This window comes from Dipodomys spectabilis, unplaced genomic scaffold, assembly GCF_019054845.1.
Source record: "Dipodomys spectabilis isolate Male_0828 unplaced genomic scaffold, ASM1905484v1 ptg000002l, whole genome shotgun sequence".
NCBI classification, from domain to species: Eukaryota; Metazoa; Chordata; class Mammalia; order Rodentia; family Heteromyidae; genus Dipodomys; species Dipodomys spectabilis.
The window spans coordinates 16087305-16108746 of NW_024870679.1; the positions used below are offsets into that span (position 1 = coordinate 16087305).

Below are 21442 nucleotides of genomic sequence, written 5' to 3' on the forward strand. Positions count from 1 at the left end.
CCACATAAGCAAAAAGAAAAAAGCCGGAAGTGGCACTGTGGCTCAAGTGGTAGAGCACTAGCCTTGAGCTGAAGAGCGGAGGGACAGCGCCCAGGCCCAGAGTTCAGGCCCCACGACTGGACCCAAAAAAAAAAAATAAAAAAATAAGAGCTCAGGGACGGCTCCCAGAAGTGGCACTGTGGCTCAAGTTGTAGAGAGCTCACTTTGAGCTAAAGAGCTCAGGGACGGCTCCCAGGCCCAGAGTTCAAGCCGCAGGACCAACCAAAAAAAAAAAAAGTCTCATGGGATTTTCTGTCTAGGCTGGTTTTGAACCCCAATCCTCAGATCTGTCTCGTGAATGGCTAGGATTACATACATGAGCCAGAAAAAGATTGATTAGAATATATTGTAAAAATGTATATAAATGTAATATTGAAATTCCCCTTTCTGCTGCGTACCAGTGGCTCATGCCTGTCATCCCAACTACTCTGGAGGCTGAGATCTAAGGATCACAATTCAAAGCCAGCCCAGGCAGGAAAGTCCGTGAGACCCTTCTCTCCAATTAACCACCAGAAAACCAGAAATGGCCTTGTGGCTCAAGTGGTAGAAGGCTAGCCTTGAGCTGAAGAGCTCAGGGACAGCGCCCAGGCCCAGAGTTCAAACCCTACAACTGACAAATCAAAACAGAAATTCTCTTTCTAACCTAAGCTTAAAAAAGAAACCCACAAAAAACAAAAGTAGAAAAAATAAAAAGGCTTATCAGAAACAATTTTGTCTCATCTTCTTTGTGTGCTTTTTTGTGTTGTGTTTTGTTTTGCTAGTCTTGGGGCTTGAACTCTGTGCTTACATGCTGTCCCTTAGCTTTTTCACTCAAAAGCTGCACTTTCAGCTTTTTGAAGTTAATTGGAGATAAGAGTCTCACCAAGGGCTGGGAAGGTAGCTCAGTGGTAGAGTGCTTGCCTTGCATGCCTGAGGCCCTGGGTTCGATTCCTTAGCACCACATAAGCTAAAAGAAAAAAGTCGGAAGTGGCGCTGTGGCTCAAGTGGTAGAGTGCTGGCCTTGAGCTGAAGAGCTAAGGGACAGCGCCCAGGCCCAGAGTTCAGGCCCAACGACTGGACCCAAAAAAAAAAAAAAGAGTCTCACCAAGTTTCCTTCCTTCTAGGTTGGCTTCTAACCATGATCTTCAGATTTCAGCATCCTAAGTAGATAGGATTACAGGAATGAGTCACAGGTGCCCAGCTCCTTTATGTGTTCTTATTTATATTTTATTTCTTTATTTGTGTGGTAACAGGGATTGTTACAGGACCTGACCTTACTAGGAATCACTCTACCATTGAGTCATGTCTGTAGTTCTTACTGGTTTTGTCACCACACACAAAATTCTTTTCTTTGTTGTTGATAGTGGGGCTTGAACTCAGCATCTGGGGGATGTCCCTGAGTTCTTTTGCTCAAGCGTAGTGCTCTACCACTTTGAGCCACAGCTCCACTTCTAGATTTCTGATTAATTGGAGAAAAGAGGCTCGAGGAAGTTCCTGTCTGGGCTGAGTTTGAACCCCATTCTTCAGATCTCAGCCTTCTGAGTAGCTAGGATTTACCGGTGTGAACCACAGCACCTGGCTAATACACAGAGTTCTTACAGTGTATCAGAGACATTTTCATTCTTTTTTTTTTCTCTCTGCTAAAGATGGAACCCATGATCTCGCACACACCAGACAAGTGCTTTATCATTGAGCTGTATCTCCAGATCAGAAGACACCTTCAGATACTGTCTGTCATTTTACTTAATCCACACAAGAAAGCTGGAATGTAAGTTCAGTATCTTCCTTCCTTCCTTCTCTCCCCCCTCTTCTTTCCTTCCTTCCTTCCTTCCTTTCTTCTATTTTAGATTAGAAAACTAGTGACCAGAGAAAGTAAGTAACTAACCCAAGATCCTCTAGATAGAAAATAAGCAGGAATTCGAATTTAGATAAATTGATCCAAACCTCATAAGGAACCCAGGCAATCTCAAGATGGGAGGTAGCCTAGAATTCCCATCAGATCTTGTAGGGACTGTGTGAACACAGTGAGAGGGGAAAACTCAATCCACCAATCCTTCCTCCTGAAAGGGATCTTACCTTATAAAGAAATGTTCTCACAACTGCTGTCAACCCAGTTAGGTAAATCAAGGGCATGGAGAAATTTACCTAACAAATAACTATAGATTTTTCTTTTTTTTTTTTTTTGGGTCCGGGAGAGGGCCTGAACTCTGGGCCTGGGCACTGTCACTCAGCTCTTCAGCTCAAGGATAATGCTCTACCACTTGAGCCACAGTGCCACTTCCGGCTTTTTTTTTCCGGCTTATGTGGTGCTGAGGAATCGAACCCAGGGCCTCATGCATGCAAGGCAAGCGCTCTACCACTGAGCCACCTTCCCAGCCCAACTATAGATTTTTCGAATGGGTAAAATGAAAAGGTCTTTAGTTTACAGGATGGAAGAAAACCATAAACTCTTCTGCCTTGCAGAGATACCAGATCTTGTTTCCCCAGATGGCCTCAATAGAGGTTGGGTTCTAGGAGGTTTGTACTTTTTTTAAAAAGAGAAGGGAAATGTCACCAGACTTGTGTATCAGTACAACTTCCTTAGAGTCTGTAAGAGGGAGACTTTAATATGGTACCGGCTGTCAGTACTTCTATTTTAATATGAAAGCCACCTTTGGATCAAAATCAGATTCCCCATGGAATGGAAGGCGACATCCCAGTGTCCTAGCCATGACAAGCTCTGACTTGGTGTAAGGTGGTTAAGAAGCAGGCCCTTTCGCCCAGTCAATGGGCAGGATCTATTTTCAGTTCTCAACTTGTCCCCAGACGCTCTAAGTCTCTTGCCAAATTGAATCAGGGCAGCATCTGTAGATACTGATTAAAGAACCTTATATTACGCAAGAAAAGCAGCAGAACGCGTCTGGATGTGTGTCCAAAAGTCAAAGAAAGGGCCAACTACCTAGTCACAGAGCTGACTGAGGAAGAGAAGGGAAGGCTGGCTCTGGCCAGGTCAACTCTGTATTCTGTAGGCAAATATTACTTGAATAAAGGAGTTTCTTCCTGGGATTTGTCTACATGCTTATAATGTCCTTTAATGAAATTCACCCCCTCAATCTGTTTTTTTGTTAGTCCTGGGATTTGAACTCAGGGCTTGGGCTCTGTCCCTGAGCTGCTTTTGCTGAAGGCTAGCATTCTACCACTTGAGCCTCAGTGCTTATTTCCAGTTTTTTCTGTTTATGTGGTACTGAGGAATAAAACCCAGAGCTTCATGCATGCTAGGCAAGCACTCTACCACTAAGCTATTTTCCCAGCTCCATCAATCTCTGAAATTTTGTGAACACATCTGTCCTATCCCAGTAGATAGGTGTGCTCTTCCCCCTCTCTGGTATTAGCAGGCCATATCCAGGTGACCCCCAATACGTTGGACATGTGATTGTGTGCTGTATGGTCTTAAAGCCTCATAGAAAACTGTTAGATTATTTTCATCATGATTTGCTTAATAAGACAGAGACATTGGTGACATTTATAAAGGGCTCTACTTGCATGCCTGGCACCAGTGGCTCACGCCTATAATCCTAGCTACAAAGGAGGCTGAGATCTGAGGATAGTGGTTCAAAGCCAGCCCAGGCAGGAAAATATGTGAGACTTATGTTCAATTAACCACCAGAAAACCAGAAATGGTGTTGTGGCTCAAGTGGTAGAGTGCTAACCTTGAGCTGAAGAGCTCATGGACAGTGCCCAGACCCAGCGTTCAAGCCTTATCTCTCTCTCTCTCTCTCTCTCTCTCTCTCACACACACACACACACACACACACACACACACACACAACTCTATTTGCAGCTGGGAGTGAAACTTGATAGGATATTTGCCCTAGTATGAGTGAGGCCCTCGGTTCAATCTCTAGGAAGGACTACCAAAAAAAAAAAAAAAGAAAGAAAAGAAAAGAAAATCCCTATTAATATTACTATGACCAAAAATTTGACAAGAGTTGGTACCTAAAGGGACTAGTTTTGTTTATTAGGAAATTAATTGTTGGGGCTGGGAATGTGGCTTAGTGGCAGAATGCTTGCCCAGCATGCAAGAAGCCACAGTAACACATACACAGAAAAAGCCAGTGTTAGCCTTGAGCAAAAGAAGTTTTATGGGCTTGGAATGTGACTTAGTGGTAGAGTGCTTACCTTGCATGCATGAAGCCCTGGGTTTGATTCCTCAGTACCACATAAACAGAAAAAGCTGAAAGTGGTGCTGTGGCTCAAGTGGTAGAGTGCTAGCCTTGAACAATAGAAGCTCAGGAACAGTGCCCACGCCCTGAGTTCAAGCCCCAGAACTGGCAAAAAAAAAAAAAAAAAGTTTAAGGACAGGGCCCAGGCCTAGAATTCAAGCCCCAGGACTGGCAAACAATAAAAAATAAGAATAAAAATTAATTCTTTTTTCTCAGGGAATGTGCTGCCAGAATACCGGTGTCACTAGAATCACCACTAAATCAAAGTCAATATAGAACAGGAAAAGACTTACATTAACCTATTCATCATTGGACATGTAGACTAGGCAAGTCCATTAGTACTGGTCAGCTGTTCTGCAGATTGGTGGATTCATCATCAACAACAACAAACAGTAAGAAATTGAGAAGGAAGCTATGGAGACAGGAAATGACCCCTTCAAATATGCCGATGTCTTGGATAAATTGACAGTGACTTATGTGATGGTACCACCATTAATATCTCCTTGTGAGAGTTTGAGATCAGCAAGTATTATGTGACTACCATCAACTCTGTGGGATACAGATGCTATAAAAAATGTGATTGTTGACACACATGAGGCTGACTGTGCTGTCTTGATTATTGCTGCTGGTGTTGATTTTAACAGCGAATCTCTCCAAAACAGCAGGCCTATAAAGCATGCACTTCTGGCTTACACCTGGTGTGAAGCAACTAATTTTTGGTGTTAAAACGGATTCCACTGAGCTACCTATAGCCAAAAGAGATACAACAGAATAATTAACAAAGTCAGTGCTTGCATTAAGAGAACTGGCTATAATCCTAACAGTATCATTGTGTCAATTTCTGGTTGGATGGTGAGAGCACATTGGAGCCAAGTGCTAACATGCCTTGGTTCATGGCATGGGAAAGTTATCCATCAAGAGGGCAATGCCAGTGAAATCATGCTACTGGAAGCCAGCACTAGGACTTGAACTCAGGGCCTGAGTACCGTCCCTTAGCTATTTCACCCAAAGCTGGCTCTCTACCACATGAGCCACAGCTCCACGTCTGGCTTTTTGGTGATTAAACAGAGATAAGAGTCTCTTATCCGGGATGGCTTCAAACCCAGATCTAAGATCTAAGCCTCCTGAGTAGCTAGGATAACAAGCATGAGCCACTGGTACCTGGTTCTGTTTTCCTGTTCTGACATCAATTCTGTCTTTTCTTTTATATCAAACCCATGTAAATAAAATTATTTCCTCCTCAATCTTTTCAATCTCCTTCTGACTCCATTTTAACCATTAGTTTCTGTCCCATTTTTTAGATTCTGTTTTGCAGGCTCTCTTAAAAGAATTGCTTAAAGCCGGGTGCCAGTGGCTTACACCTATAATCCTAGCTACTCAGGAGGCTGAGATCTGATGATCTCAGTTCAAAGCCAGCCCTGCAGGAAACTCGGTGAGACTCTTCTCTCCAAAAACCACTAGAAAACCAAAAGTGGCGCTGTGGCTCAAGTGGTAGAGCACTTGCCTTAAGCTGAAGAGCGCAGGGACAGCACCCAACCCAAGCCCAGAGTTCAAGTCCCACGACCAACCAAAAAAAAAAAAAAAGAATTGCTTATATTTGTCATCCTAACTCATCTGCTCTTTTTCTAGTTACTCACCCCACTTTGCTGCACAAAATTTGGCTTTCTGGGTACCTCATTCCTTTATACAACTTCATTGACAGCTCCTCTCATCTCCATTACTGGCACATCCGTGTCTCCCTTCATTTTGCACTAATCGTAGGGCTTAATCCTTGTCTTTCTTCTATTTACATTCTTTCCTTTGGTGACCTTATTAGTCTAATAACTTTGTCTCTTTAAAATGCTGAAATCTCCCACATATCACTAGCTCCAACCATTTTGTTTACATATCTAACTGACAACTCAAGATATCCAGATGAACTTTTTTTTGTGTGTCAGTCGTGGGGCTTGAACTCTAGTCCTGGGTGCTGTCCCTCAGCTTTTCAGAGCCACAGTGCCACTTCTGGATTTCTGGGTGGTTTACTGGAGATGAGTCTCAAGGACTCTCCTGCCCCGGCTGGATCCCCAGACCTCAGCCTTCCTAATAGCTAGGATTACAGGGTGTGCTACCAACATTGGGCCAAATGAACTTTTTAAAAACATTAAAAAAAAAAAGTAGTTGGGGCTGGGAATGTGACTTAGTGGTAGAGTACTTGCCTAACATGATGAATCCCACATAAAAAAAAGCAGGAAGTGGCACTGTGGCTCAAGTGGTAGAATCCTAGCCTTGAACAAAAGAAGCCCAGGCCCTGACTCACACACACACAAAAATTAAATAGTTGTACAAAGGAGTTTCAAGTCCATAAATCAGATTATAAGGAAATCGAGCTATGGCTCAAGTAGTAGTGCCAGCCTTGGGCATAAAAGCTCAGGGATGTTTCCTACGCTGTGAGTTCAAGCCCCAGGACTGGCAAAAAAAAAAAAAAAAAAGTGAGATGATGAGTACAATGTATCTTGATCAATGTCACACCTTCCATCTTCTCCCATTTCCTCCATCCCTACAAACTGGACAACTCAAGTTACTTGTTCAAAACTGAACTCCTGACCTGGGAGAGAGTGAAGGAAGGAATTACATTGTCCAAAAGAAATGTACTCTTTACTTGACTTTTGTAACTGTAACCCCTCTGTAGATCACCTTCATGTTAATAATTAAAAATTAAAGCCGGGCGCCGGTGGCTCACGCCTGTAATCCTAGCTACTCAGGAGGCTGAGATCTGAGGATCAGATCGTTCAAAACCAGCCCGGGCAGGAAAGTCCGTGAAACTCTTATCTCCAATAAACCGCCAGAAAACCGGAAGTGGCGCTGTGGCTCAAGTGGTAGAGCACTAGCCTTGAGCTGAAGAGCTGAGAGACAGCGCCCAGGCCCAGAGTTCAGCCCCGCTGACCGACCAAAAAAAAACCAAAACCAAAAACCAAAAACCGAAGACAAACAACAACAACAAAAAACCCCACACAACTTCTGGACTTTTCCCTCAAATCTGCTTTGAGGAATCTCCTCTTCCCTTGTGATTTGATTTTCCATATTAATTATTTATGACTTACTGCCTTTCCTTAAATATGATACCACCTAGGGTAGGGATTTTTGCTCTGTTTTGTTCATGTATAAAGCCAAAACATCTCAAACTGTGTCCGGGGAGTCAATAAATACTTATCGAATGAATGAATGAATGAGGAGGCTCTAGGAGGCTCTATCCTTACCACATCCAGAAATAACTGACGTGTCTTAACCCCAAAGTGAAAAATCAATGGAAGGTTGGTTTGTTTGCAAGCACCCACATTAAAAAAAAAACAACTGTGTGTCCAGGGGTTGGAGAAGTGGTTCCCGGGACTCACCAAAAAGCAAAAACTGCTGCTGGTTACAAGTTCGGGGAGTCCCGATCTCAGACCAAGAAAGAAAGGAAAAAACCCTTTGTGTCTACAGAGTGAAAGCACCATAACCAGACTCACGTCAAAACTCTCGTGGGAGACTGCAAAGGTATTTATTCCTGGAGAAAGCTCTTCCCAGAGCCAGAGGTCACTTAAACGTAGTTGGCAATCACGTGAATGCACGGAGGAAACAAAACAACCCCCCGCAAATCCACAGCCGCGCTCCCCCTCGGGCGGCTCCCGGTTCCCTTATTTGGACCTCCCTGTCAAGAGCCAGGCACCACACCCTGCGCCCTGCGGCCGCGCCACGTCCCGGGCCCCCCTTCCAGGGCTGTAACTCACAACCGCTCTTCTTTCCTCCCAGCCCGGCTCTCCCGGGAGTCAGGAAAAAGTCTGGCGCTGCCCGGAGAACAATACAAACCAACGGAGTTGGAATTGTAAGAAAAAAGTTGAGGCCGAGCCGGAGGTGGCCGCTCGCCCAGGAGTCCGAGGAGAGCCCGGCGGGTCGCCGGACGCCGCCGTCCCCGTGCTCGGGGTGCCGCACACGCCGTTCCCTGCACCTCACCGGTGCGGCGCGTGCGGGGTCCCGCGGGGAAGAAGCCCGAAGCTCTCCCTAAATTGCTCCCCGCCCCTCGCCCCGCACCCGGAGCAGATCCGTCCCGACTCTCGGAGCAGAGTCCAGAGGGAGCGAGCGTCGGCCCCGCGGGCGCCGGGAGGCGGGGAATCGGAAGCCGAGGTGAGGGAGTGGCGAGGTCGGCGCACACAGCTCCCCTCCCGACCCCCGCCCCCATATCCCGGTCCGGTCCCCACCCGCGCTTCCACCCGCGGAGCCCGCGACACCCCAGCTTCCGCGGCGCCCCCGCCCTCCTCCGCGCGCGCCTCCCCTTTAAGAGCGGGCGGCGGTGGGATTTGTGTCGGCGGAGGCGAGGCGCCGACTCCCCTTTAGGGCCGAGGCGGCGGCGGCGGCGGCTCGCTCTGACAGCCGCGCCGGCGGTGGGGAGCGAGCGGGAGGCCGGGCCTCGGGTCGCCCGCCGCCGTCAGCGCCGCGGGAGCCCGCGGGGAGCGCGCGCCACACGCCGCGGCGGGGGCGGGGGAGTGGGCGGGCCGGGGGCGGGGGAGGCGGGGAGCCCAGCCGCCCGCGCCGGGTCCGCCTCTGACTGCGGCGCGGCGGGGCGATGTGCGAGTACCATGGCGAGGAGCCTCTGTCCGGGGGCCTGGCTGAGGAGACCCCGCTACCTCCAGGTAGGCCGGCGGCCGCCGCGCACCCGGCCCGGGGGCCCAGGGCGGACGGGGCCCGGCCGGGGCGGGCGGGGCCGCGCGCTCCCCCCTCCTCCCTCCTCCCTCCGCGCGCCCGGGGTCGCCGCCCGCCCGAGCCCCGCCGCTCCCCGCCGCTCCCCGCCGCCCGGCACCTGGCGGCGCCCCGCGCTTCCCCGCGCCCCGCCGCGGCCCTCCCTCCCTTCCTCCCGTGGCTCGGCCGGACGGCGGGGTGTGCGTGTGGGGGGGGCCGGGGGCCCCGAGGTCGTAACCCGCCCGAGCCCGGCGCGTTTCCCGGGTGCGACCCCCCGCGCGTCGTCTCCGCTTTCCCCGGCCGGAGTTCGGCACGTGCCGCCGTCCTCTCCCCGGTCTCCCCGGTGCTTTCTGTCGTCCCTCTCCCGTATCCCGCTGTCTGGGGTGCCATTCCTCCATCTTTCCAAACAATTAGGGACAATCTGTCCTCCCCGAGGTGCACCCGGAGCCGGGAAGCGGCTCGCGCCTGTGTGTGTGTGTGTGTGTGTGTGTGTGTGTGTGTGTGTGTGTGTGTGTGTGTGTGTGTGTGTGTGTGTGTGTGTGTGTGTGTGTGTGTGTGTGTGTGTGTGTGGCGGGGGGGGGGATGAGGTCGGGGTCCCGGAGTCCCGGGCGGCGTACGCGGGGTGAGGGACGGGCGGCCTGGGCTGGGGGGGGGGGGGAGTTGGGAGGTCGGGGTTCGGGAACCCCTGGCCTCGGACGCGGAGTGAGGGACGGGCGGGCGGGGGGCAGCGGCGAGCCCGTCTCCACCCCAGTCCCCCCCCTCCCCGCAGCCGCACACGCGTAATTCGCAGTCGTGTCGTGTGTGCCGTCGGCGTGTTGATTTTCCATGGTTCCCCCCCCCCCCCCCCCCGCCCCGCCGGGCTGCCGGGGCTGCCTTCGAACCCTTGCCCAGGCCTGGGCGTTCCGCGCGGTCACCAGGGGGACCCCCGGAGCCCGCGCGAGCCGCCGGGCGCCGAGCCGCGTCGCTCGCGAGGCCGCGCGTGCCTCGCCCGGGTCGGCCGAACCGCGGCCGCACGCGCCCGACGCGCTTCCTTCGCCTCTCAGGTTACCCAGACCTGAGGGGGTTTAGGTGGGTGGTTTGTTGGAGTCGGCTGGTTGGTGGGCTGGAAACCAGTGATTGTTAAAAAGTTGAGAGAAGGAACCATCCAGGGCAAGTAAACTGTGATTTTTTTTTTGTTTTGCTTGAAAATGATAGAGGTAGGTTATTACTCTAAAGCAAGGATGGACTGCAGATTTGGAAGCATGGTTTGGCCAGTCTGATGCCAAAGGTTGTAAGAATACATCTGAATGTTCTCTTTCTTGCAGCCCCTGGTAATTGCAGTTTGAGTGACAGTTTTATAATCCAGTCTGGAAACCAACCCAGGGCTAGGGAACCCTTCATGTCAGTTAAAGTATCTTAGGATATTTAAAATGTTTTCACTAAAACAGTCTATCTAATAATAATAATAATTCTTCGAATTTAGATGTAGACCTTCTTAGACTTTGATGATTTTGGTTACAAAATAATGCTTTCCGCGGATATATGATTGTGGCATCTCCCCCCCCCCCCCCTTTTTTTTTCTTTTGCCATTCCCCAGACTTGAACTCAGGGCCTTGCAGCAGCTTTTTCATTCATGGCTGGCACTCTTTACCACTTGAGCCAGACTTCATCCTGTGACTGACCTTCTTTGGCTCTGTAATGTTAGGTATTTCAGATTGACTAAATTTAGTTATAATGGCAATGATTCTTTTTTTTTTTTTTAATTTTTCTTGCGGGGGGGGGGGGCCGGCGGGGAGGGGGGAAGGGTGGTTGTGGGGCTTGAACTCAGACCCTGAGGTCTTTGCGGAAGCCCAGCGCTGCAGTACCACTTTGAGCCACAGGTCTACTTCTTTTTTTTTTTTTTTTTTGGTCAGTTCTAGGGCTTGAACTCAGGGCCTGGCACTGTCCCTGAGGTTCTTTTGCTTAAGACTAACACTCTACCACTTGAGCCACAGCTCCACTTCTGGCTTTTTCTGTTTATGTGGTACTAAGGAGTCAAAACCAGGGCTTCATGCATGCTAGGCAAGCATTCTACCACTAAACCACATTCCCATATCCTGAATTTCTTTATTTGAACATTGCTATTACCAAACTAAGGTAATATCAGAAATTAGCATTTCAAAAGGATTTTAAGGCATAGTGGCATTTTATTTTATTTTACTTATTTTTATTTTTTGGGTCTGGTCATGGGCCTGAACTCTGGGCCTGGGCGCTGTCCCTCAGCTCTTCAGCTCAAGGCTAGCGCTCTACCACTTGAGCCACAGCGCCACTTCTGGCTTTTTTTCTTTTTGCTTATGTGGTGCTGAGGAATCGAACCCAGGGTCTCATGCATGCAAGGCAAGCACTCTACCACTAAGCCACCTTCCCAGCCCCAATAGTGGCATTTTAGTAGTCTATTTCTGTATAAAGTATCTCTTAGACGGAAACTTTATAGGCTATAGTATTATAGGACAAAAAAGAAAGATTTTCCAAACCTGAAATTCCAAGAGGCTAGTGTTTAAAATACCATCTTAGTATTGGTAGCTATTTTCTCTATGAATTTTCTTGTTATCGCTCACTATATTGTTTCAATTTAATTTTTTTTTTTTGCCAGTTCTGGAACTTGAACTCAGGGCCTGGGCATTGTCCCTGAGCTTCATTTTGCTCAAGGCTAATACTACTACTTGGGCCACAGCACTACTTCTGGCTTTTTCTGTTTGTGTGGTACTGAGGAATGGAACCCAGGGCTTCATGTATACTAAGCAAGCACTCTACCACTAAGCCACAATCCCAGCTCCTAGTTATTTTTTTAAAAGTCTTTAGATTACTCAGGTGTCCTACCTTCTCCATTCCCTCCCCATTGCCCCAAACTTCTTGTATGTTCTCTACCACTAGATACTTTAACCTCAAAATTGTTTTGGGCAAAATCAACCTATTTTCAACTGAGAAGCTACTGTACAACTAGTTTCTCAGCCACTAAGTACTGAAGGTTGAAGTCATAGGTACAGTTCTTTTTCTTTTCTTGAAAATAAAATCATGTTCCTTTAGTAACAGCATGGGGCATGAGAACAGGGCCAACGTTTACTTTTTGAGCGTTTATTTACCTAGATGTACACTATGGCTTATGGATTCAGTCAAGTACTTAATTCATATTTGTTGGATGCCTGTCACATGGCAGAAACTGTGGAGGATCCAGAGGGAGGTGCACAGTCACCTTTGTGATCCACATCATGCTTAAGATCTAGTCAGGGAAACAGACTTTAATCACATAATCTTAAGAATGTGTGGTGAGGAGTAATTGCTCTGCAGGAAAAGAGGAACAAAAGGCTGAATGAACGGTACACAACAGGTATTTCACCGTGAGAATTTTTTATACATACATAAAAAATGATGAACTGTATGTACCCATTACCTGACCTCAACAATTAGCAGTATTATTTCATTCCCCACCCCATACCTCTTTTCAACTAAAGAATTTAAAAGCAAATTTCAGACATCAGTCATATCATCTCAATCAAAGGTATGCATTCTAAAAAACAACAAAATTCTCAGATGTAAATATTATACCATTTTCATGCCTAAAAAAAATTAAGAACAATGTGATATTTTTTGCAACCTTCTTCTTGGTTACACTTCATCTCTGGAGCACTGACTAAATTTTATTTGCCCATGGAGAGTGTTTATTGGGACTTCAAAGGATTTCTTGACAAAAACGAAATAAAAAACTTTCCTCTTACCAGCTTGTTTGTCAGAAATTCTTCATAGCGGAGAAACTAATGCTCATGTTTTGGGAGAAAATCTTAGAATACAAATGTCTGGATAAGTAACATTTCTGCATGAATGTATTTTGATTTAGAATGAGGTTGTGATTATTCAAGTTTAAGAGATCTTGTTTGGTTTGTGGGTAGGGGAAGGATACAAAGTACAAGAAGGAAATGAATTTATTTCAAAGAGTGGGTGAGATGAGGATGTAGCAAGAGGATGGGGCTAGCTTTGGATACTTTTTTTTTTTTTTTGTCAGTCCTGGTGCCTGAACTCTGGGCCTGGGCACTGTCCCTCAGCTCTTCAGCTCAAGCAAGGCTAGTGCTCTACTACTTGAGCCATAACACTACATCTGGCTTTTTCTGCTTATGTGGTGATAAGGAATTGAACCCAAGGCCTCATGCATGCAAGGCAACCACTCTACCACTGAGCCACCTTCCCAGCCCTAGCTTTGGATACTTGTAATTTTTTTTTTGTCTTCAACTAGATAGGGTCAAAGATCAGTTATGTCCTAAGATGTTGAGGTCTTAGGGCTGGCAGGTTGTGGTGTGTGTGTGTGTGTGCGCGCGTGTGTGCGTGCGTGTGCGTGTGTGTGTGTGTGTGTGTGTGTGTGTGTGTGTGTGTGTGTGTGTGTGTGTGTAGGTAGGTCCTGGGGCTTGAACTCAGTCCCTGAGCTCTTTTGCTTAAGACTAGCTCTCTGCCATGGAGCTACAGCTCTACTTAGGGCTTTTGGGGTAGTTAATTGGAGATAAGAATTTCAGGAATTGTCCTGCCTGGGCTAGCTTCAAACCAAGATCCTCAGATCTCAGTCTTCTGAGTAGTTAAGATTACAGGCATGAGCTGCCAATGCCTGGTCAGATTCTCTTTTTTCTCCCCATCTGCAACTTTTAAGCATTTGGCTTACTTAAAAAGAAGCTCCATTTTCAGTATTTTATTAATCTAGATATCACTGTGGTAGTACTTCTAGAGAATTTAGCCTTTTGTAATTCTGATACAATTTCACCTGTAATAGGTATTTATGGGCTAAATGTAGGCACCCAAACCCTATGTCTACCTTTATTTACATGGCAAAAGAAATTCTATTGTTCATGAAGAAAAGAACTTGTGTATGTATTCCTGCCACTAGTAGAATAATGCTCAGCAATAAAGTGCAATGAAGTACTGATACATATCTTAATGTGGGTGGCTGAACCTTGAAAATATTAAATATATGAAAAAAGCCAGTTACAAAAGAACTTACTGTATAATTCCATTACTAGGAAATAACCAAAATGGGCATATCTAGGAGACAGAAAATAAATCAGTGGTTTCTCAGAGCTAGGAGGGGTGTGGAAAATGAAGAGTGACTAGTAAATAGGTAGGAGGCTATAAGGGGGTGGGAATGTTCTAGAATTGATAGTGGTGATGGTTGCACAACTCTGAATATGAAAAACTATAGAATTGTATGCTTTAAATGAGTTTATAAATTATAGTTCCATGAAGCTGAAAAGGAAAGACAGAGGGAGGGATGGAGGGAGTGAAGGAAGGAAGAGAGGACGGAAGGAAGGTAAGAAATGACTTCTCATGAATGTGATCCTTGTTTCTGCTCCTTGCTACATGTTCCATCATTGCCAGCTTTTTGGTGCAGGGGACATTTGCTTCCAGGGGAGCAGTAAAGACACAGTCTACCTCCCTGATAGCTAGGAGGACTTGGGACCTCTTCCAAACAGCTGGCCAACAAACATATACTTGAGCAGCAAGTTTCTTATGGCAAGGCATCCTGTCAGAACAAGCTAATTTATAGCTCCATCCTTTGCATCTGCTTTGTTGAAAACTTACCTGGAAGTTGGGCACTGGGGCTCACACCTGTAATCCTAGCTACTCAGGAGGCTGAGATCTGAGCATCAAAGTTCAAAACCAGCCCAGGCAGAAAAGTCCATGAGACTCATCTCCAATAAACCACTCAGAAAACTGGAAATGGCGCAGTGGCTCAAGTGGTACAGCTCTAGCCTTGAGCTGAAGAGCTGAGGGACAGTGTCCAGGCCCAGAGTTCAAGCTCTATGACCATAGAAAAGAAAAAAAAGGAAGGGAGGGAGGGAGGGATGGAGGAAGGAAGGAAGGAAGAAAAGAAAAGGAAGGAAAGAAAGAAAACTTACCTAGAAAATAGCACTTTCTGGAAGAAAAGGAAGGAAAGAAAGAAAACTTACCTAGAAAATAGCACTTTCTGGACTGACCAGAATAGATTGTAGCATATTGAATGAGTCTTGCCTCTGAGGTAGGAACTATATGTATGCGTTGACTAGCTTAAGCCATTTTTAGGTTGCATTTTTGTTCAACTCACCATTACACTGTGTCTTCCTGCATGTGGTAACCCAGCCTAGCACCTGCATTTCATGTTTTTAGCAGTGTGTTTTCTACAAATCGTGATCTGCTTTTGTTAGGGCTTACTCAGTTTGAGTGAGGCTTGATAATGCAGAAGCCCTATAATTTGTTAGGTTTTGTTAGAATACCTCCTTCCTCCTCACTATCATTAAGTCCTTGAAGAATGAAAGTTAAGACAATTTAGAGTAATTTGCTCTACTTAGATTATACACATTTTCCATTCCAGTCACTCTGCCTACACTCTGTTGCATATGAAAAGATGATAAAATTCTAATAGAATGGTACAACTCTAATAGAATCTGGGTATTTTATGATTTCCAAGCTCTTTAGATTTAGATAGCAAAAATTTAAACTGTTTTGAGACAGACTCTTTTTGTTATTCTTGTTTTTGGTTATGGGACTTGAACTCTGGGCCTGGGCGCTGTCCCTGAGCTCTTCAGCTCAAGGCAAGCGCTCTATCACTTGAGCCACAGTGCCACTTCCAGTTTTTTGGTGGTTCATTAGAGATAAGAGTCTCATAGACTTTCCTGCACAGGCTGGCTTTGAACTGTGGTCCTCAGATCTCAGCCTCCTGAGTAGCTAGGATTACAGGCATGAGCTATCAGCACCCAGCTAGAGGCAGACTCAGGACTGCTGTGGCAATTTTCATGCATTCAGTAGGACTGTCATAAATGAATAGATGGCTTGATTTATTAGAATGTTAGCACCCATGTAACATTTCTAATGCCTGGTATGTTGGCCTATATTGTAACTATTTTTTCAAATACTTTGTTTCATTCATTATGGCTTACTGTATCTTGTTTGGGATTTAGTTTCAGATCCGGTCACTGATGTAGATTCACTGGTAATAGTGCCAGTGTTGATAAAATAGTGCAGTAAGTGTAATATGATTTCTTGCCCATTCTCAGTCTTCAGGATTAAAAAAAAAAATCTATGGATAATTTGAGTTGTTGATTTGTCTTTATTCCTGAAAAGCCATAGAGGAAGAAGGCTCTTGCTTTTTTTTTATTTTTTATTTTTTTGGTCAGCTGTGGGGCTTGAACTCTGGGCCTGGGCACTGTCCCTCAGCTCTTCAGCTCAAGGCGAGCGCTCTACCACTTGAGCTACAGCGCCACTTCCGGTTTTCTGGTAGTTTATTGGAGATTGGAGTCTCACGGTCTCTCCTGCCCGGGCTGGCTTTGAACCGCGATCCTCAGATCTCAGCCTACTGAGTAGCTAGGATTACAGGCGTGAGCCACCAGCGCCTGGCATGGCTCTTGCTTTTTTTTTTTTTTAATTTAATTTTATTTGTGAACATACTGTACAGAGGGGTTACAATTACATGGGCAGGATAATACGTACATTTCTTACCAAGCATTGCAGCCTCCTCCTTTGTTTACCCTTCACATCCCTTCCCAGCCTCCCCCCTCCCCCGCCAGGCTCTTGCTTTTTTTGTCACAACTTTTTTGCCTCTGCCTGAAAATAAACTTCTGATCAATGATTAACTTTCTGAAATTATGTGTGTAGTGTGTATAGAGAGTATGTCCATCCACAGTATCTTAAATTCAAGCTTGCAGCAGACAATGGGGCACTCTCTTATAACAACAACAATTAGGAATCTGAGACAGGAGGATTGGGAGTTCAAGGCCAGACTGGAATAGTGAGACCTTGCCTCAAAAAACAAATCTTTTTTTTTTGGGGGGGGGAGGGGGGTTCCAGTCTTGGAGCCTGAACTCTGGGCCTGGGCGCTGTCCCTCAGCTCTTCAGCTCAAGGCTAGCGCTCTACCACTTGAGCCACATTGCCACTTCTGGCTTTTTTTCTTTTTGCTTATGTGGTGCTGAGGAATCGAACCCAGTGCCTCAGGCATGCAAGGCAAGTGCTCTACCACTGAGCTTACCTTCCCAGCCTCTCATGTAACTTTTTCTGTCCTTGTTAGAAATGGTGAATTCTAGCCACTGTAATCCTAGCTACTCAGTAGGTGAGATCTGAGGATCACGTTTCATAGCCACCCCTGGCAGAAAAGTCCCCATGAGACTCTTTATCTCCAATTAGCCACTCAAAAACTGGAAGTGGCACTGTGGCTCAAGTCGTAGAGCACTAGCCTATAGCACAAATAGGCTCAGGAACAGCAGCCAGGCCCTGCGTTCAAGCCCTACAACTGACCAAAAAAAAAAAAAAAAAAGGAGGAGGAGGAAGAAGAAGGGTGAATTCTAGCCTGGTGCTAGTGGCTCTGCCTATAATTCTAGCTACTCAGGAGTCTGGGATCTGAGGATCATGGTTTGGAGCTAGCTGGAACAGACAAAACGAAGAAATTCTTATTTCTAAATAACCAGAAGAAAAGCCAAAAGTATGGCTCAAGTGGTAAAGCACCAGCCTGAACAGGGGGACAAGGCCCTAAGTTCAAGTCCCAATACTGGCCTAAAAAACAGCTAGATACCAGTAGAAATGAAAAGGAAGGACATTTAAAAATGTACCTAACAGCTAAAAAAAATCTCTTTGTTTTGTACTAGTCTTGGGGCTTGAACTCAGGGCCTTGGTGCTTCCCCTGAGCGTCATTATGCTCAAGGCTAGTGCTCTATCACTTGAGCCAGCTCCACTTTTGTTTTTTTGGTTATTAATTGGAGATAAGAATCTTACAGAAGGTGCTGGGAAGGTGGCTCAGTGGTAGAGTGCTTGCCTTGCAAGCATGAAGCCCTGGGTTCAATTCCTCAGCACCACATAAACAGAAAAAGCCGGAAGCGGCGCTGTGGCTCAAGTGGTAGAGCGCTAGCTTTGAGCTGAAGAGCTGAGGGACAGCACCCAGGCCCAGAGTTCAGGCCCCACGACCAAAAAAAAAAAAAGAATCTTATGAACTTTTCTGCTCAGGCTGGCTTTGACTGAGATCCTCAGATCTCTGCTCAGTCGTTAGGATTACAGGCATGAGCTACCAGCACCTGGCCAAAAAAATCTTTTAGTTTATGAAGTGTGATTTTAGAAAAAAAGATAGTATAATGCAATTTTTTTTAAACTAAATTGCTGGCAGTGTTTGGATTAGAACTCAAGGTTTTGTACTTGGTTAGGCATGTGCTCTGATCATTTGTGGCATGCCCTTACCCTTTTGTTGTTGCTGTGTGGGGTCTTGCAATGTTTCCCAGGCTGAGATTACAGGAATATGCCATCTCTACCCAGCTATAATATGAATATGTTTTTAACAACCAGTATTAGTAGGTGAATTTGTATTTATTTATTTTGCAGAAACTCGGGCTTGAACTCAAGGCCTTGTGTTCTAGGTAGACTTTTTCTGTTAAGGCTGGTGCTCTACCATTTGAGGGACACCTCCACTTCTGACTTTTTGCTAGTTCATTGTTGGTAAGAGTCTCAGGGACTTTTCTGTCCAGGTTGCCTTTGAACCACTATCCTCAGGTCTCCCCCTGAGTGGCTGTTATTATTGGCATGAGCCACAAGTGCCTGGCTAGATTTATCTTTAGAAATACATTCTTTCTATGGGTGCTGGTGATTCACACCTGTAATCACAGATACTAAGGAGTCTGTGATCCAAGGACCACAGTTCAAAGCCAGCCTCAGCAGGAAAAGCTGTGAGACTCTTACCTCCAGTTAACCACCAGAATACCAAAAGTGTTTCTGTGCCTCATTGTGGTAGAGCACTAGCCTTGAACAAAAGAGCTCAGGGACCAAGCCCAAGCCCTGAGTTCAAGCCCTATGACTGACAAATACCCAAAAGCTTTCTTTGTTGTTAGATATTTAATAACATTAAATAATTACCTGTTGAGGTGTGGTGTTGATATTATGGTTGTGGTTTTGTTTGCTTTTTTTTATTGTGGTCAAAATATGTGAGATAAATTCACCATCTTAAATATATAGTATAGTAGTGTTAACTCTATGCACATTCCCAGCCCATAAGTATGTGGGCTGGAAATGTGGCTTAGCAATACATTATAGTTCAGTGTTACAGCATTTGGCCAGCATGTGCAAGGTCCTGGGTTAAATCCCCAGCACTGAAAAAAATTGAAAAACAGAATGACCATACTCAGGAGTAGAGGCAAGAGGATTATCAGTCAAGGCAAAATTGAAACTTTACCACTGAACACAACTCACTATTTCCTTCTTACCCTCCAGTCGTTGGTAACCACATCCTATTTTCTGTTCCTATTAGTTTGGTTGCCTTAAGTGCTTTATATAACTTAAATTGTGCAGGTTTTTTTTTTTTTTTTGACACAATGTCTTGCTATATCTATATATCCATCCATCCATCAGTCCCATCTGGCCTTGACATACTTATGGGCTGGGAATGTGGCTTAGCGGTAGAGTGCTTGCCTAGCATGCATGAAGCCCTGGATTCAATTCCTCAGAACCACATACACAGAAAAAGCTGGAAGTGCCCTATGGCTTAAGTGGTAGAGTGCTAAGCCTTATGCAAAAGCAGTTTGGGGACAGTGTTGAGGCCTTGTTCAATCCCCATAACTTGCAACAAAACAAAACACAGAATAGCCAGGGACTTTATTATTTAGTTTATAATAAGCATATCCTCTTCTTATAGGATATATTCAAGATAATTATTATATATGTTTCTCTGTACAAATAACAGCATACATATAACCAATTATAGGCATAAGCTTATGTAGATCATAATAAATATATGCATTAAATATACTTATTTGTAGTTCAGCAATAAAGTGTGTATGCAAGAGACAGAATGACAGAGTGACAGTGAGAATTGCTTTAATGAAAAAAACCTATTTTTTCTTATTTTTTTCATTTTGCCGATTCTGGGGCTTGAACTCAGAGCCTGGGCACTGTCCCTGAGCTTCTTTTGTTCAAGGCCAGCACTCTATCACTTGAGCCACAGCACCACTTCTGGCTTTTTCTGTTTATATGGTGCTGAGTAATCGAACCCAGAGCTTCATGCATGCAAGGCAAGCATGCTACCATTGAGCCACCTTCCCAGCCCATTACTTTGCATTTTTATTTGTTCTTTTTGTGTGTGTGTGTGCTGGTCTTGGGACTTGAACTCAGGGTCTGGGCACTGTTCTTGAGCTTTTGTACTCAAGGTTGGTGTTCTACCACTTGAGCCACAGCTCTACTTCCAAACAGTTTTGGTGATTCATTCAAGATAAGAGTCTCACAGACTTTCCTGTCTGGGATGGCTTTGAACTACAGTCCTCAGATCTCCTGAGTACCTAGGATTATAGGCATGAGCCACAAACACCTGGCTGTGACTTTGCATTAAAAAAAAATGGGTACTGTACTTCTTTACATAGTTATCTCATTATCTGCCTTTCTGTGTTCTGCAGGTGCATCTTTTTTTTAGATAGGTTTTCTATATAGCTCAGTCTGGTCTTGAACTTAAGATCCTCCTGCCTTAACCTCCCAAGTGCTGAGATTGCAGGCATGTACTCAATACTTGGCTGACAGTTCCTTTTTTTTTTTTTTTGTCAGTTGTGAGGCTTGAACTTAAGGCCTGGGCACTGTCCCTGAACTTTTTTGCTCAAGGCACTCTACCACTTTGAGCCACAGAGCCACTTCCAGTTTTCTAGTGGTTAATTGGCAATGAGTCTCATGGACTTCCTCAGATCTCATCCTCTTTTTTTTTTTGGTCAGTCATGGGTCTTGAACTCTGGGCCTGGACCCTGTCCCTGAGCTCTTTAGCTCAAGGCTAGTACTCTACCACTTGAACCACAGTGCCACTTCCAGTTTTCTGTTGGTTGGTATGAGCCACTGGTGCCCAGCTTACTTCACTCTTTCCATCACCTATACTTTTGTAGTATAAAGGTTGGTAACATTTATATTGTGTTCTATTACCACAACCAAGTTTCAATATAAGTTGAATCTAAGATATAAAACTATAGAGAATATTATATTATTATAGCCCTGCCTCTTCATCCATAAAAAAACAATGTCCCTTATGAACCTGAGACCCACAGACTGCAGCTTGTACTTATTTTCTTAATCGTGAGAAACAAGTGGAATTAACAGACCTTAACAATTGCCTCTTGTTATTAAGTACATTACTGCAAGGATTTGTCCCTTCCCAGAAGCTATGCCCTGTAACTGCCAGGAGGGAAAAGAACATGTGTCGTTTACAAATTCCCGATAAAAGTCCCTTTTTTAAATTTAGAAATAATGCTTGCTTGTGTTCTGACGTTTGCCTAAAAGAGTACTAGCTTAAAACCTAGTCTTAGAGATCCCTTGTTAAGTAACGGTTATATTTGACATCACAATGGACTATAATTTCTCCTTAGTAGTTGGTTTACTTCTCTTTTGGATTGGTTACCTGGCTATGCTCAGCTGCAGGAAGCAGACATTTCTTCTGTCTTCTGCTTTTCAACTATTCCAAGTGAACTAAGGTAGTTTTCAAGCATAGAACCATTTGAATAAGACTGATTCACCTTCAGAGATAGCATTGCAGGTAGGAACTAGGTATCATTTGATG

The 21442-nt window shown here is 45.4% G+C and overlaps 1 protein-coding gene across 1 annotated transcript in view; it reads left to right on the forward strand.

Annotated features, from left to right (window-relative positions):
• The first annotated feature begins 8749 nt into the window (after positions 1-8749).
• Positions 8750-21442, forward strand: part of Dipk1a (divergent protein kinase domain 1A) — a 58120-nt gene continuing 45427 nt past the window's right edge. The window contains exon 1 of the mRNA XM_042682502.1: positions 8750-8866. Coding sequence (XP_042538436.1) covers positions 8813-8866 — 54 coding nt within the window. The 5' untranslated portion in view covers positions 8750-8812. The remainder of the gene's footprint in view (positions 8867-21442) is intronic.